This window comes from Bos taurus, chromosome 9 (assembly GCF_002263795.3).
Source record: "Bos taurus isolate L1 Dominette 01449 registration number 42190680 breed Hereford chromosome 9, ARS-UCD2.0, whole genome shotgun sequence".
Classification (NCBI taxonomy): Eukaryota; Metazoa; Chordata; class Mammalia; order Artiodactyla; family Bovidae; genus Bos; species Bos taurus.
Genome location: NC_037336.1, coordinates 81,875,333 through 81,893,413, shown reverse-complemented (window position 1 = coordinate 81,893,413; position 18,081 = coordinate 81,875,333). Strand labels below are relative to the sequence as shown.

The 18,081-nt window shown below is 38.6% G+C and overlaps 1 protein-coding gene across 11 annotated transcripts in view; it reads right to left on the bottom strand.

Annotated features, from left to right (window-relative positions):
- UTRN (utrophin) overlaps positions 1 to 18,081 on the bottom strand; it is a 556,684-nt gene that overhangs the window by 314,924 nt on the left and 223,679 nt on the right. For all 11 annotated transcript variants that reach the window (XM_010808643.4, XM_015472890.3, XM_010808642.4 and 8 more), the window contains 2 exons: positions 10,810 to 10,998; positions 9,763 to 9,935 (listed from right to left, as the gene is read on the bottom strand). In XM_010808643.4, coding sequence (XP_010806945.1) covers positions 9,763 to 9,935; positions 10,810 to 10,998 — 362 coding nt within the window. The remainder of the gene's footprint in view (positions 1 to 9,762; positions 9,936 to 10,809; positions 10,999 to 18,081) is intronic.

The window sequence follows — 18,081 nt, the reverse complement described above, 5'->3', positions numbered from 1 at the left end:
CCAAAACACTTAGTTCCCAGCTAGAACAAAACCTAAAGGCCAAAATACTTCAAAATTTCCTTGCAGTCTATTAACTCTGTGCTACAGACTGAATTGTGTACCCCACCAAAATCCATATGTTGAAGCCCTAACCCTTAACATGACTATATTTGGAGACAGGGTGTTTAGGGAGGTAATTAAGGTTAAATGAGATCATAAGTGTTACTTTCTCAGTCATGTCCAACTCTTTGTGACCCCGGGACTGTGGCCCAGCAGGCTCTTCTGGCCATGGGATTTCCCAGGCAAGAATACTGGAGTGGGTTGCCATTTGCTTCTCCAGGGGGGATCTTCCTGACCCAGGGATTGAACCCATATCTCCTGCATTGCAGGTGTATTCTTTACCATCTGAGCCACCAGGGAAGTCCAAATGAGGTCGTATCAGTCACTAATCCCATAGGACTGTTGGCCTAATTAGAGAAAGAGACATAAGAAATCTCTTTCTGTGTGTCTCTTTCTGTCTCTGCTACTGTCTGTCTGTCTGTCTCTCTCTCTGCAAGAGCACAGAGGAAAGACATGTAAGGACACAGCAAGAAGGTGGCCATCTGCAAGCCAGGAAGACAAGCCTCACCAGAAACTGAGCTCTGCTAGTACCTTGATCCTGGACTTGCAGCCTCCAGAACCGAGAGAAAATAAATATCTGTTGTTTAGGCCATCTGCAGTATCTTATTATGGCTGTGCTAGACTTAGCAGCAGCAGCAGCAGCAGCAGCAGCAGCAGCAGTAGACTAATGTATACTCTGTGCGGTAACTAACCTGGTGTGTCTCACTGATCAGAACACAGCAAGATGGCAGAAGCTGCAAAGCTCAGGTTAGGAAATGAGACAAAGACTACTAAGACTTCTATTCAAACCTAACTCGTTAGAAATGAGACAAAGTCAGACTCCAGTGCTTGTCGTATCTGGAACAAAATAAAATAAATATGAGGTGGAAAAGCCTTATTGGCTTGGGACCCTATGTCATTTCTGTCTACCTTTTTATTTAGAGTAGTGGTACCAGGAGAAGTTTAGAAGAGATCTCAGAAATTTTAGTGACAATACAAAATAGTTTGTAATAAAAAGGTAATAATAATATTTTAAAAAGCAATAAAATGGTCCCTAACATTGCTAACTGCTAAATGTTTATGTTTCCTTCTTCCATGAAAATCATTTTGAAAATTCAGTTAATGTTTGCTGAGTGCCCACAAGGAAACAACATTCTATTGGGCATGTCAAAAATAAGAGCACTTCAAACAAAACATGATGAGAAGATATTAAGGTAATCTTCACTATGATTTGTAAAAACATAGCAAACATAAATTCTGACTTCTGAGATGGTGCAGTGTGAATAGAAAATATTGCTAGAAAGGCTGTTCCAAAGATCTAAAGACTGAGAATAGAAATGTTAAACTTAGTAAAGATAATTACCATCAAAACAGAACATAAATTCCAAATAAATCTAAGCATCATACTTGCGGATTTTATATTAAAAAAAAAAAAAATGACAGAGAGATCCATGTTCAGATGGGATACAAAGAACTATCTCATACTCTCTAATCCAGCCAGCTTATATGGGAGGCAGCAGGGAATTGTGAAGGACTATGGGCTTCCAGAAACTCACAGGACTCAAAGTATAAGTCTTACCCCATCTATGGTTTGTATTTGAAACAGAAGCATGTAAGTTTACTGTCTCTAATATTCCAACTTGATATATTCCCTCCCAAACACATCTTATTGCAAAGGAGGCATAAAGGAGTTCTCAAAGAAAGATATCTGATTATTTTCAAGGTATTTATCTTTTGCCACAGACCAATAATACTAAAAAAAAAATTCATAGGCAAAACAGCATAGAGACCTCTTGTGGACAAATGGACTTGGTGGTCACCAGCTGTGATTATCACCTATAACTGAAACCAATGTAAGCACAGGGTATTTGCCACTGCCTTGACGTTCTACGAAAAGAACAGAATAGAAAGGAGTACTCAAGTATTGCCTATAAAACTAGACATACAGGAAAGGGGGGAAAAATAAACATTTTAGGATAGGTTACCAAGGTTGGAAAAGGAAAGCAAAACAAAAATTAGAGGTATGAATAAGAACGTAAAAACTAATGCATCCAAGTGCTGGGCCAAACCAAATAAGAGAGACAACCTCCCAGCAACTGAAATCTATTAAGCACAGAAAACAAAATAATAAAATAAAAACATGGTAGAGAAGAACTTTCTAACATAAAAGAACACTGCTCTGTGCTCAAATAAAAAAATATCTAGGAAAAAACTATTTTTATAAGTTAAAATTTATAAGCTAAATTTTTTATAATCACAAAAATGGCATGAATATTGGCAATCAACATAATCCACAACGTCCTTGAAATTCTGCCACATTAGCCAGATGCATATATGCAAATAGGGTAACTGAAAAAAGAAGAAACAAAATCATATATACAACTGATGTGCCATAAGAAAGGCTAAGAAAATAAATTTTATACCCATATACCAAGGTGTACACACACACAAACAAATATACACAGTGCAAAATATGCAGAAGTTACTATACATCAATTCTACAAAACGAAGAAAAAAAGGACAAAACTACCAAGTGATAGTCCTAGAGAGAAGAGACTAGAAGACTATTCGCTGAGTCGTGTCCGACTCTTTGCGACCCCGTGGACTGTGGCCCACCAGGCTCCACCATCCATGGGATTCTCCAGGCAAGAATACTGGAGTGGGTTGCCATTTCCTTCTCCAGGGGATCTTTCCGACCCAGGGATAGAACTCAGATCTCCCACATTGCAGGCAGACGCTTATGTAGATAAATCTTCAAAACCTTACTGAAGACACAGAAAGGATCCAAATGAATGAAAGAATACATTTCAAATTGACCATTTTTTCTAAAATTGATTGAAATGACTAAAATTTTACTGGAAGAATAAATGTAGAAAAAGAGAATGAATTTTAATGTTAGAATAATTAGAGAAAACTTACTGTGATGGATTAAAAAAATTTATAATGCTTTAAAAATGAAAATGCTATGGTATTAGATTAAAATTGATGGTGTGATAAGGCAGAATTAGCAAAATTAAATAAAGTAGAAATTCCTTTAAGTTTATGATAAAGGAAGTATCACCAACGATAATGGAGAGCTGGATTATTCAGCAAAATGTATAGAAAAAATTGGCTGCTCATTTAAGAAAAATAAAGCAAAATAGAACAGATAAGTGTTTCTTAACTCAGGCTCCACAAAAAATGTCAGCTGGGAAGGGTTCAAGACGTAGATATGCACGGCCTCTACTCTTGCTACTAAAGAGCTGGTGGTGTATACAGACATAGAGAACGGACTTGTGTTTGCCAAGAGGAAGGAGAGATAGTGGAGGGACACATTAAGAATTTGGGATTAGCAGATGCACATTACTACACACAGAACGGATAATCAACAAGGTCCTACTTTATAAGGAACCATAGTGATCATGGCAAAGAATTTTTCAAAAGAGTTGGTGTATAGAAACACCAAATCTGTTCTGTGAAAAACAGCATGCGTGTTTTGATAGTTCAGTTCAGTTTAGTCGCTCAGTCGTGTCCAACTCTGCAACCCCATGACTGTAGCAGCCCAGGCTTCCCTGTGCATCACCAAATCCCGGAGCTTGCTCAAACTCACGTCCATCGAGTCGGTGATGCCATCCAACCATCTCATCTTCTGTTGTCCCCTTCTCCTCCTCCCTTCAATCTTTCCCAGCATTGGGGTCTTTTCCAAGGAGTCAGTTCTTTGCACCAGGGAGCCAAAGTATTAGAGCTTCAGTTTCAGCATCAGTCCTTCCAATGAATCTCCAGTGTTGATTTCCTTTAGGATGGACTGGTTGGATCTCCTTGCAGTCCAAGGGACTCTCAAAAGTCTTCTCCAACACCACAGTTCAAAAGCATCAATTCTTCAGCACTCAGCCTTCTTTATATTCCAACTCTCACATCCATACATGACTACTGGAAAAACCATAGCTTTGACTAGACGGACATTTGTTGGCAAAGTAATGTCTCTGCTTTTTGATATGCTGTGTAGCTTGGTCATAAAGGAGGAAGTGTCTTTCAATTTCATGCCAGCAATCACCATTTGCAGTGAATTTTTGAGCCCAAGAAAATAACCTCTCTTACTGTTTCCATTGTTTCCCCATCTATTTGCCATGAACTGAATGGGACCAGATGCCATGATCTTAGCTTTCTGAATGTTGAGTTTTACACCAACATTTTCACTCTCCTCTTTCACTTTCATCAAGAGGCTCTTTAGTTCTTCTTTGCTATCTGCCATATGGGTGGTGTCATCTGTTCATTTGAGGTTATTGATATTTCTCCCAGCAATCTTGATTCCACCTTGTGCTTCATCCAGCCTGGCATTTGACATGATGTACTCTGCATATAAGTTAAATAAGAAGGGTACAATATACAGCCCTGACATACTCTGATCTGGAATCAGTCTGCTGTTCCATGTTCAGTTGTAATGTTGTTTCTTGACCTTCATACAGATTTTTCAGGAGGCAGGTAAGGCGATCTGGTATTCCCATCTCTTTAAGAATTTTCCACAGTTTGTTGTGATCCACACAGTCAAAGGCTTTGGCATAGTCGATAAAGCAGAAGAAGATATTTTTCTGGAACTCTCTTGCCTTTTCAGTGATCCAACAGATGTTGGCAATTTGATCTCTGGTTCCTCTGCCTTTTTTAAATCCAGCTTGAACATCTGGAAGTTCTCCATTCATGTACTGTTAAAGTCTGGCTTGGAGAATTTTCAGCATTACTTTGCTAGCGTGTGAGATGAGTGCAATTGTGTGGTAGTTTGAGCATTCTTTGGCATTGCCTTTTTTGGGACTGGAATGAAAACTGACCTTTTCTAGTTCTGTGGCTATTTCTGTGTTTTCCAAATTTGCTGGCATACTGAGTGCAGCACTTTCACAGCATCATCTTTTAGGATTTGAAATAGCTCAACTGGAATTCCATCACCTCCACTAGCTTTGTTCTTAGTGATGCTTCCTGAGGCCCACTTGACTTCACATTCCAGGATGTCTGGCTATAGGTAAGTGATCACACCATCATGATTATCTGGTCATAAAGATCTCTTTTGTATAGTTCTGTGTATTCTTGTCACCTCTTCTTAATATTCTGCTTCTGTTAGGTCTATATTGTTTTTGTCCTTTCTTGTACCCATCTTTGCATGAAATGTTCCCTTGGTATGTCTAATTTTCTTGAAGAGATCTCTAGTCTTTCCCATTCTGTTGTTTTCCTCTATTTCTTTGCATTGATCACTGAGGAAGGCTTTCTTACCTCTCCTTGCTATTCTTTGGCATTTTGCATTCAGATAGGTATATCTTTTCTTTTCTCCTTTGCCTTTCAGTGTTTTTCTTTTCTCAGCTATTTGTAAGGCCTTCTCAGACAACCATTTTGCCTTTTTGCATTTCTTTTTCTTGGGGATGGTCATGATCACTGCCTCCTGTACAGTATCATGAACCTCTGCCCATAGTTCTTCAGGGATTCTGTCTATCAGATCTAATCCCTTGAATCTGTTTGCCACTTCCACTGATTAATAGTAAGGAATTTGATTTAGGTCATACCTGAATGGTCTAGTGGTTTTCCCTACTTTCTTCAATTTAAGGCTGAATTTGGCAATAAGGAGCTCATGATCTGAGCCGCAGTCAGCTCCCGGTCTTGTTTTTGCTGACTGAATACAGCTTCTCCTTCTTTGGCTGCAAAGAATATAATCAGTCTGATTTTGGTATTAACCATCTGGTGATGTCCATGTGTAGAGTCTTCTCTTGTGTTCTTGGAAGGGGATGTTTGTTATGACCAGTGCATTCTCTTGGCAAAACTCTATAAGCCTTTGCCCTGCTTCATTTTGTACTCCAAGGCCAAACTTGCCTATTACTCCAGGTATCTCTTGACTTTCTACTTTTGCATTCTAGTCCCATATAGTGAAAAGGACATCTTTTTTGGGTGTTAGTTTAAGAAGTTCTTGTAGGTCTTCATAGAACTGTTCAACTTCAGCTTCTTCAGCATTACTGGCTGGGGCATAGACCTGGATTATTGTGATATTGAACCGTTTGCCTCGGAAACGAACACAGATCATTCTGTTGTTTTTGAGATTGCACCCAAGAATTGCATTTCAGACTCTTTTTTCTGACTATGAGGGCTACTCCATTTCTTCTAAGGGATTCTTGCTCACAGCAGTAGATATAATGGTCATCTGAGTTAAATTTGCCCGTTTCAGTCCATTTTAGTTCACTGATTCCTAAAATGTCAGTGTTCACTCTTGCCATCTCCTGTTTGACCACTTCCAGTTTGCCTTGATTCATGGACCTGACATTCCAGGATCCTATGCAATATTGTTCTTTACAGCTCTCCACAAGATGGTGGAGTAGAAGGATATGCACTCATCTTCTTCTGAGAGAACTCCAAAATTACAACTCACTGCTGAACAATCATCAATAGGAGAATGTTGGATCCCACCAAAAAAAGATACCCCACAACCAAGGGTAAAGGAGAAGCCTCAGCAAGACGGTAGGAGGGGCAAAATCATGTTTAGAATCAAACCCCATACCCACCAGAGATTCTTGAAGGGCTCAAACAAAACTTGTGCACACCAGGAGACCCCACAGAGACTGAGCCAGACCTGCCTTTGAGTGTTTGAGTGTCTCCTGTGGAGGTACAGGTCAGCAGTGGCCTGCTGCAGGGGTTGGGGCTCTGGGTGCAGCAGACCTGGGTATGGCATAAGCCCTCTTGGAGAAGGTCACCATTAATCCCACCAGAGAGCCACCAGAATTTACATAGGACTGGGGAAACAGATTCTTGGAAGGCACAAACAAAATCTTGTGCACAGCAGGATCCAGGAAAAAGGAGCAGTGACCTCACAAGAGACTGACCTATACTTGCCCATGAGTGTCCAGGAGTCTCCGGCGGAGGCATAGGTCGGTGGTGGCCTGCTGCAGGGTCGGGGGCACTGAGTGTGGCAGTGTGTGCACTGGACCTTTTGAAGGAGGTCGCCGTTATCTTCATTACCTCCACCATAGTTTGGTCTCAGGTCAAACAACAGGGAGGGATCACAGCCTTGACCATCAATAGCAAATTGGATTAAAGATTTACTAAGTGTGGCCCCACCCATCAGAACAAGACCCAGTTTCCCCCACAGTCAGTCTCTCGCATCAGGAAGCTTCCATAGGCCTCTTATCCTTATCCCTCAGAGGGCAGACAAAATGAAAACCACAATCACAGAAAACTAATCAAACTGATCACATGGACCACAGCCTTGTCTAACTCAATGAAACTATGAGACATGCCATGTAGGGCAACCCAACAAGACAGACCATGGTGAGAGTTCTGACAAAATGTGGTCCACTGGAAAAGGGAATGGCAGACCAATTCTTGCCTCGAGAACCCCGTGAACAGTATGAAAAGGCAAAAACATATGACACTGAAAGATGAACTCCCCAGGTCAGTAGGTGCCCAATACGCTACTGGAGAAGAGTATAGAAATAACTCCAGAAAGAATGAAGAGATGGAGCCAAAGCAGAAACAATGCCCAGTTGTGGATGTGACTGGTGATGGAAGCTTTGATAGGGATTATATTGAATCTGTAGTTTGCCATGATTAGCACGTACACTTTAACAATATTAACTCTTCCAATCCATGAGCACAATATATCTTTCCATTTATTTGTACATACACTTTAACAATATTAACTTCTAATCCATGAGCACAATATATCTTTCCATTTATTTGTTGTCTTCAGTTTCTTTTATTAGTGTCATATAGTTTCCAGAGTACAAGTCTTTCACCTCCTTGGTTAAATTTATACTTGGGTCTTCTATTCACTTTGATGCATTTGTAAATAGGATTTTTTTCTTAAAGTTCTCTTCCTGAGAGTTTGTTATTAGTGTATAGAAATGCAACAGATTTCTGGATGTTAATTTTGTATCCTGCAACGTTACTATATTTATTAGTTCTAGTAGTTTTAGATGGAGTTTTTAGAATTTTCCATATATAGTATCAATCTCTTCAGTAAGCAGTGTTGAGGAAACTGGACAGCTACATGTTAAAAAAAAAAAAAGAAACTCGACCATTTTCTCACACTATATTCAAAAGTAAACTCAAAATGGATTAAAGACAAGTATAAGACCTGAAGCCAGCCATAAAGCTCCTAAAAGAAAATATAAGCAATATGCTTTTTGACTTAGGTCTTAGCAGTATTTGGGGGGATGTGTCTCCTCAGACAAGGACCACAAAAGCAAAACCATACAAATGGGACTACATCAAACTAAAAAGCTCTTGCACAGCAAAGGAAGCTGTCAACAAAATGAAAGGGCAACCTGCCACCTAAGAAGAAGTTACTTGCAAATGACGTCTGACAAGGGGTTCATACCCAAAATATGTAAAAAACTCACACAACTCAATATCAAAAAATCAAACAATCCAATTAAAAAATGGGCAGAGGCTGAAGAGACATTTCTCTATAGAACATATATGAAAGGCCAACAGGTTCACTAAAAGATGCCCAACTAGTGTCATTAGGGAAATGCAAATTAAAACCACAGTGAAATAACACCTCCCACCTGTTAGAAAGACCATCATCAAAAAGGCAAGAAATAGCAAGTGCTAGTTTGGATGTGGAGAAAAGAGAATCCTTGTCCACTAGTGGTAAGAATGTAAATTTGTACAATCACTAAGGAAAACAGTAAAGAGGATCCTCAAAAAACTAAAAATATAACTACTCTACAATCCAGCAATTTCACCTCTGAGAATACATCCAAAGAAAATGAAAACTAACTTGAAAAGATATCTACACCTTCATGTTAGTAATAGCTTTACTTACAATAGCCAAGATATAGAAGCAACTTAAATATCCGTCAACACACGAATGGATAAAGAAGGGTGTGTGTGTGTGTATATATATACACAAATATGTATATGTATATGCATATATATATATATGCATTTAGCTGTAGAAAGAATGAAACCTTGTCATTAGCAACAACATGGATAAACCAAAAGGGTATATGCTAAGTGAAATAGGTCAGAGAAAGACAAATACTATATGTTTTTACTTATATGTAGAATATAAAAACAAAAGAAACAAATATAATAAAACAGAAAAAGACACACAGATACAGACAACAAACTAGTTATCACCAGAGGAGAAAAGGGTAAGTGGAATGAGTGACACAGGTAAGGAAGGATTAAGGGGAACAAACTACTGGTATAAAATAAACATGTTACAGAGATTTAACACACAGCACAGGAGATCAGTCCTGGGTGTTCATTGGAAGGACTGATGCTAAAGCTGAAACTCCAATACTTTGGCCACCTCATGCAAAGAGTTGACTCATTGGAAAAGACCCTGATGCTGTGAGGGATTGGGGGCAGGAGGAGAAGGGGACGACAGAGGATAAGATGGCTGGATGGAATCACCAAGTCGATGGACGTGAGTTTGGGTAAACTCTGGGAGTTGGTGATGGACAGGGAGACCTGGTGTGCTGCGATTCATGGGGTTGCAAAGAGTCGGACATGACTGAGTGACTGAACTGAACTGAACTGAACAGGGAATATAGTCTATAATATTGTAATAATTTGTATCTTACATAATATGTAAAAATATTGAATCACCATGTTGTTCACCTGAAACATATAATATTGTAACTCAACTATGCTTCAATAAAAATAAAGTACATATGAATTTACAGGTCTTTTAAACAATTAAATATTATTTTAATTTGCACATACCCTTTACGATCATTGTACATTCTATTAATTCTATCCCATTTTGCATTCAACTGAGTAAGTGTATCCCGAATCTGAATGGCTTCAGGTCCAGAAGCTTCGAGGATAACATCCGGTTGTTTTTCATGAATGACTGCAATCTGCTCTCCGAGTTTGTCCAATTGATCTTTGATATTCTACAAAGATATTTTCATAAATTAACAAAAGCCAGCAAAGAGATATAAGAATGGAATCACAAGAGACTAAAAATTTATATTGAACAAGTTACTTAAAAATAATGAGACATAATTTCTGCTCATCAAAACTGGAAACTTTAAAAAAAAAATAATATCCAGTACAGGCCAATGCATGAGGTATGCTACATAATATTCTAACAGCAGGGAAAAACATCTTGTGATGTTCAAAGTGGCATTTGTACAGGACATAAAAAGCTTTAATAATATTCTGTAAAGGTAATGAAGTGTTTTAAAGCTAGAAATTACATATACTTTCAAACATCTAATAATGCTAATTTAAATGACAAAACTGAGTTACCAGATAAACCTATCAACTCTATCAGCGTTTATTATGACATGATACAAAAACGCAATCAAAATACATGAGTCTTGATGATATCAAATAGTTTTTGCAAATTACCTGAAAACTTTCAGACCCCTAATTAACTTACAATCAACATGACATTCCATTTCCAACCACTAGACAATCAAATTGTTCGTTCTAGGTGGTAAGATAAATGCTGACATTTTACATCAAATGACAATCAAGTTTCCAGTACAGGAATATAATTTGTACATGTGTTTGATTTTAAAATATCTCTGATGTTGCAAAAAAAACTGTGTAAATGTAAAAATCGATACCAACTATTAATAAATTAAAATTTTTGACAGCATTTCATTGGCAGTATAGGAAAAGTTTGTTTTTCATACATATTATTGATTCCTTGGCACAAATGTAAAAGGCTAAAGACCATTTAAGTAGGCACAGTGACAAATTCCTTGCTTTATTTCTATGTTAACTGCAGGTATTCAAATGTACTCCCTGGATATTTACCTTCAGAGAATCTTCCTGAAATGAGAATTCTTCATAGACAACAGAGCTTAGCTCTGGAGCATTAAGTGATAATTCAACATCATCCATGGAAAGTAAAACTTTGTTAATTTCAACCAGATAATCTGTGGGAAGGGGTGGTGATCTAATTCCAGAACCGAGCTGACTTGTTCTCTGTTGAATAGGGACTGCCTGTATAGACATCAATAATAGCAATACACATCTCTTAGAATATCCCCACAATGAACAGCAGTAAATAAAAAACTTTTTTAAAAATCAACATTATTTTGTGGAGAAATTCAATACCATAAACAGAAATTTTAAAACTTGCCTTAATTTTTTAAAAGTTTCCCTGCACTGCTATGGAAACCATTAATAATCTCTCCATAGCCTGCTGTTAAAAGGCTTAAATAAGCTGTTAATGCTTGAAAGGTTTTTCTTTAAGACTTACACCACTAAACTCATTTAGAAAATAGGAAAGCATAACAACTCCTTTCCAAAGTTATTGAAGAAATGAGAATATGCTGCAAATCATGAAATTCTGTATGAAATAAAAATTTTAATACCATTGTTATTATTAATAATAATAATACCATTATTATTACACTCCTTTTTTTTTTTAATTTCACAATTAGATTAATCACTTCTGGGCCTTGCTGGTGAAAAAGTAAATAAGGGTGAAACATGTATTTGTAACACAAATTGAAAATGCAATGGGACGTTTAATTAAAATAATATCCAGGCAATTCAGTATATAATCTTAATCTTTGAGAACAATAAAGCACAATATGAATGCCCTACGTAAGACGATAGGTCCTACCATGCTAAATTCAGACAGGTTCTAACTTAGGTGGACAATTATTTATCCTGGTGTAGTATTTTCTGTATCCTCTAATCAGAGCTTTCTAAACAGTAAAGTGCTCTCAGGGATACGCCATTAGTCCCTGGGTTCAAGTCCTTTACTCTTTGACAGCTACCATTTAATAATTGCTGTCTACTGCTTGCCAATGGTCAAAGAGCATCCGACTCATGAATTAGGGTAGTTTCCTTGACACTTTCATCAGATTTCTATATTGAACTTCTGAAAAATGGTCCTCCTCTGAAAACTCAAAGATGACACTGAAAAGGCTTTCCTGGTGGCTCAGTGGTAAAGAATCTGCCTGCCAATGCAGGAAACACGAGTTTGATCCCTAATCCAGGAAAATCCCACATGCTATGGAGCTGCTAAGCTCGAGTGCCACAGCTGCTGAACCTGTGCTCTAAAGCCTGAAGTTGCAACTACTGAGCCCATGTGCCGAAACTACCGAAGCTTGTGCGCTACAGAGCCTGTGCTCTGCAACAAGAGAAACCATTGCAATGAGAAACCCACACACCATAACTAGAGAAAAAGGATGTGCAGCAAAAAAGACCCAGTACTACCCAAAATAAATAAAAAATAAATAAATAATTTTTTAAAAAAGATGACAGTGAAAACGGTCATAACTGAAAATGGTTACAATTCCTAAATGAGACCTAAAACCAAGATTAAAAACAGTGAGTGATTAGGATGGTGTTGACTCTTGCAGTCTGCATTTATCTGTCTCCTACAATCTGATAAACTACGACTTCCACCAGTTGATAGGCAGTCCTGGATAGCCAGGTAAAAAGCAAGTCCACTGATTTCTTAACTGTATCCACAGGTTTGTTTCTACCTGACACTAATATTAATTTTTATTAGACTAATGCCACACATTAAAATTTCACTCAGAAAACATGTCTAGGTATTTACTTGTATGTCTAAGAAGGCAAACTATACATTTTAAGTAAATATAAAAGAAGGCTGGAAAAAAAAATTGTGTATACTCAGGAACCAATTTTGATAAAAAGATGTGAAATATTTCTTAATAATATCTTTTTTCATATTTTAATTTTAAACAGGCCAATTTTTTGGCACATCATAAAAGGAAACTCAGTTGTTCCTCTTCTTAACTTTAAGGAAAAAGAAAAAAGATACAAAGAAAGTACTTAACAGGTTGAGTAATCACAGCAAAGGAGTGAAAAAACTGGGACCTGTTCTCCTACTTGGCTTTCGCATCTATCAACCAGTGTCTTGTTCAGAGAGCCTCTGTTTTTTCAAGACCAAAAATTACTCCAGGCCTCCAGCTATATTTGATCTGTGTTTGTAGGACATTCAACTTTATAGTATTTTCCTCATTAGCACCACTAAACATCCTACGCCAGACTGTCTTTTTCAATCTGCAATGTTGGATGACTGGTGAGAGTCACTTGTATGCCTTAACAACCACTACAAGGCGAGGAATTCTGTGCTGTTTCTTCAGTTATACAACAGATTGTGATTCTGCAAGGTCACATGTATCCGAGTCAAGGTGAACTGGGCAGGTCAGTCGGTATTTTAAACAGAAAGTTCGAAGGGTTTTTCTTTTTTTAGAAAAAAAAAACTATGTTTGTTAAATACTGTATTCTTCTATTAATGCATACATGTATGTTCAGTCACTTCGGTCATGTCCCACTCTTTGTGACCTCCTGGACTACAGCCCACCAGGCCCCTCTGTCCATGGGATACTCCAGGCAAGAATACTGGAGTGGCTTGCCATGTCCCCCTCCAATGGATCTTACCAACCCAGGGATCAAAACCAAGTCTCCTGCATCTTCTGCATCACAGGCAGATTTTTTACCCACTGAGCCACCTAGAAGGCCTTTCTATTAATACTATACACATAATCTAGGATTTCCTGAGTGAGCCTCCGTACCCTTGCAGAAGCAGCAAGGCCATTCAAGATTCAAATATAAGCTTATGCTATGCTATGCTAAGTCACTTCAGTCGTGTCCGACTCTGTGTGACCCCATAGACGGCAGCCCACCAGGCTTCCCCGTCCCTGGGATTCTCCAGGCAAGAACACTGGAGTGGGTTGCCATTTCCTTCTCCAATGCATGAAAGTGAAAAGAGAAAGTGAAGTCGCTCAGTCGTGTCCGACTCTTCGCAACCCCATGGACTGCAGCCTACCAGGCTCCTCCGTCCATGGGATTTTCCCGGCAAGAGTACTGGAGAGGGGTGCCATTCCCCAAATAGGTGTTATCCCAAGAGAGAGATCAATCAAAACACCCGAGGAGAAAAATAACATCCTCAAGATCTAACCTAGACTTTACTTCTCGATGTTGTTAAAGAATTCAGCTAGAACACAAAAGTACAGATAGATATAAGGTAGTACTAAAATTAGACAATACTACATGATGCACCTCATGCCACACAGCAACCTAAATTCCAGATACGTTAAAATTGATTTTAAATGACATTTTACAAACATTTCCCATGGGCAGAGGGGCCTGGCAGCCTATTGGCCATGGGACCCAAGAGTCGAACACACCTTAGCGACTAAACTATTACCACCATTACCAACACTTTCTAAGTTTTGTTTTTATCAAACCATAGGGAAAACTTGGGGCTTCCCTAGCGGTTCAGACAATGAAGAATCTGCCTGCAATGCAGGAGATCTGGGTTTGATTCCTGGGTCTGAAAGATTCCCTGGAGAAGAGAATGACAACCTATTCCAGTATTCTTGCCTGGAGAATTCCATGGACAGAGGAGCTTGGCAAGCTACAGTCCGTGGGGTTGCAAAGAGATGGACATGACTGAGAACTAACACTAACACACATAGGGAGAACTTGGAACTAAATAGAGTTGAACATTCATCAACTCTCTGGAGGATAAGGACAGCTTTTTAAAAAAAACTCAAAAAGGAAAAACCTAGTCACGTGTGGTTAAACAAAAATTTTAAATGGCTGTATATTAAAAGTAGAATAACTAAAAGATAAAAATCAATAAGATGATACTTTTAAAGCAAATATGACAAGGTTAATAGCTTTAGTTTATTAAGAGCTAGCATATAATTTAAAATAGCAATACCCTATTAAACAAATAAGAAAAGGTAATTCAATATATATTTCAAATAAGAAAATGAGTCCTTTTTTGAGTTATACTCAGAATTTTTTTAAAGCCATCTATATTGCTTTGTAGGAGAAACCATATGAAAGGCAGTAGATGAAAAGGAAAATGATAGACAGGAACCCCTCTGTGCTCAGGGGAGACTCAGGAGGTCTCTGACCTGAGGGGTTATTTATGTTATAAACATGGACGGAAGAGAAGGAGACACTGAGGATGAGTGTGATCGTGACTGAAAGCTTAATGCCCCTTCCCTGACAAAAACTAAGGACTCTGATTATGATGTGTCAACAGTGTCAGTCTTTATTTTTGGGGGCTCCAAAATCACCGCAGGTGGTGACTGCAGCCATGAAAATAAAAGACGCTTACTCCTTGGAAGGAAAGTTATGACCAACCTAGATAGCATATTCAAAAGCAGAGACATCATTTTGCCAACAAAGGTCCGTCTAGTCAAGGCTATGGTTTTGCCTGTGGTCGTGTATGGATGTGAGTGTTGGACTGTGAAGAAGGCTGAGCGCCAAAGAATTGATGCTTTTGAACAGTGATGTTGGAGAAGACTCTTGAGAGTCCCTTGGGCTGCAAGGAGATCCAACGAGTCCATTCTGAAGGAGATCAGCCCTGGGATTTCTTTGGAAGGAATGATGATGCTAAAGCTGAAACTCCAGTACTTTGGCCACCTCATGCGAAGAGTTGACTCATTGGAAAAGACTCTGATGCTGGGAGGGATTGGGGGCAGGAGGAGAAGGGGACGCCAGAGGATGAGATGGCTGGATGGCATCACTGACTCGATGGACGTGAGTCTGAGTGAACTCCGGGAGTTGGTGATGGACAGGGAGGCCCGGCGTGCTGTGATTCATGGGGTCGCAAAGAGTCGGACATGACTGAGCGACTGAACTGAACTCAACTGAACTGAATGTAGATTTATCAGTTGTAACACACATACGTCTCTGGGGCGGGATGTGGATAAAAGAAGGGGCTGTGTGTGTATTGGGGGTGAGGGGACAGGGTGTATGCAGAAACTCTTTGCTGTGAACCCAAAACTGCTCTAAAAAAAAAAAAAAAAAAATCAAGAAATTTAATATCCCTTCCCAATAGGCTCTGGTTCCCCACTGCCTGTCACCTCCTTCCATTTTCTCTCTTCACCAATCTCCACCCAATTCTCCTTTTACTCCTTTCCCATTTCTAATCTGAATTCATAAGGAGGTTGAAGTGAAGTGAAGAGAAAGTGTTAGTAGCTCAGTCATGTCCGCCTCTGCGACCCCATGGACTGCAGCCCGCCAAGCTCCTCGCTCCAAGGGATTCTCCAGGCCAGAATACTGGAGTGGGTAGCCATTCCCTTCTCCAAGGGATCTTCCCATCTCAGAGATCAAACCCAGATCTCACTGCAGGCAGATTCTTTACCATCTGGGTCACCAGGGAAGCCCAATAATGAGGTTAGTCCAAATGAAAATTCACTGAGGAGGAAGTGAAAGAATTTTCTCAGCTAAAATCCTTCTCATGCTCCAGGTTTTTGTAGGTGCACACACCACCCAATCCTTTCTAGGCCCTTTCCCCACCTCCTCTCATCCACATAAACTTTTTTAAATCATTTAACCGGGGGTAAAAGATTACCCATAACATGCAGTGGCTCACTGCTCACCTGAAAAAAGAGAAAAGAAAGAAAAGGAAAGAAAACAAGTCCTGTAAACTGGTGGTCCTCAATGCTGACTGTACCTTAGACTCATCTATAAAGTTTTCTTTTTCAAGTCTCCACAACCTGAAAGAATTTGATTTAACTGGTTTGAAGCTTGATTTTATTTAAGCTACTCAAGGGATTCTAATGTTCACAGTTAACAGTTTTAAAAACTATGGATTTGAAGAAGAATATAGGTTCATGTAAGAGGGACAAAAATGCTTTAATATTTTTAAATCATTTTATTTACAATAACTGATATTAGTGAAATCAAAATGAAGCCACCCTGTAATAGTATACATTAGTACATTCAAAAAGCAAACGTATTTATGTATTAAGTCTAAAAATTATCTCTATTTTGGATCATTAATGATTTCTGATTTGGGGCCCAAAGATGAAGTTCCAGAAATTAAAGATACCTTTAAAAGCAACAATTAAAGAAAGAACTATAATATAATCTAAAAGATGTTAGAAATAAAAATAGAAACAAGTCTTAAAAGACAACATATTTTTCAGATAAAATAAGAAGATAAAACTCACACCGGGGAATAACATTAAAATTAGTAAGATTCCAGAGGTACTAAGGCACCAGTTGAGAAAAGGTAGAAAAAACCAGTACAGCTATACTATATGGGGAATGACAGTTAATCACAGAGGTCAAACCACGGCCTCTATATATCACTGCAGTAACAAATCTTACACCTAAAGCTTTTTCTGCATTTCACAATATTCCTGAACAAGTTCTTTGAAATAGGAATCGTATGATCAGCCATGACTTGGGGGATGAGGAATAATCCTGAGAAAAATACAGAAAGTGGGCTGGAGCTATGGAAAGCTTGGGGAATAACTAGGTAAAAATCACAGGAGTCTGAATTATGGAAGGGATACAGGACTTAGGAAGTTACTTTCCCAGGTTCATAAAACAAGTAACTGGCAGAACTGGATTCAACTGCCAGTTCAGGCCCGTATCTTATTTCATTTGGACATACTGGCTTTAATCCTTCCTCAATGTGGTGTGAGGAACAAAGCCTATGAGGAACAGGAAAGGATTGAGAAGATTTTGAGGTTTCTACCTTGAGAATGGATAGTTTTGAAAAATAACTAAGATAGGGAATAAATTAGGAAACAGGTTCGGGGTAGTGAGAGGGCCAGTTCAACTTGGAACCTGTTACAAGGCAGCAGTATAAACAGATGGGGACATCTTCTCGTAGATTCCAACATCATCAACGAAAACTGGTTCTAGGATTACCTAACAGACCTCTAAGGAACACCAGCATATTTACAATGCAGCTGCAAAGATGGCCATTGAAAAGGGAGCTGGTGGTGAATCATTTTCTAGAATATAAATCATATTTTATCAATGTCACAAATTTAGTTATTTGTAAACTAGAATTTTTTTTAATGTGGTCAAGACCTCCACACATAAAATACAAAACTGAAGGAAGAAGTCACACCCCAAAGGTTTAAAACATTATCAGAAATCCAAAAGGGATGTCCTATAATAAAGTTTTATGTTTCTATTTTCTTAGTGTTGTCTCATCCAAAAATATAAACCTATCTAGCAATACACACTAGAAAGGAGAAGGAAATACCATTGCAATTGGTTTGTTTTGAGACATCATTGATTTGAGGTCTCATTGATTTGATAAATCATTTCTCAAAT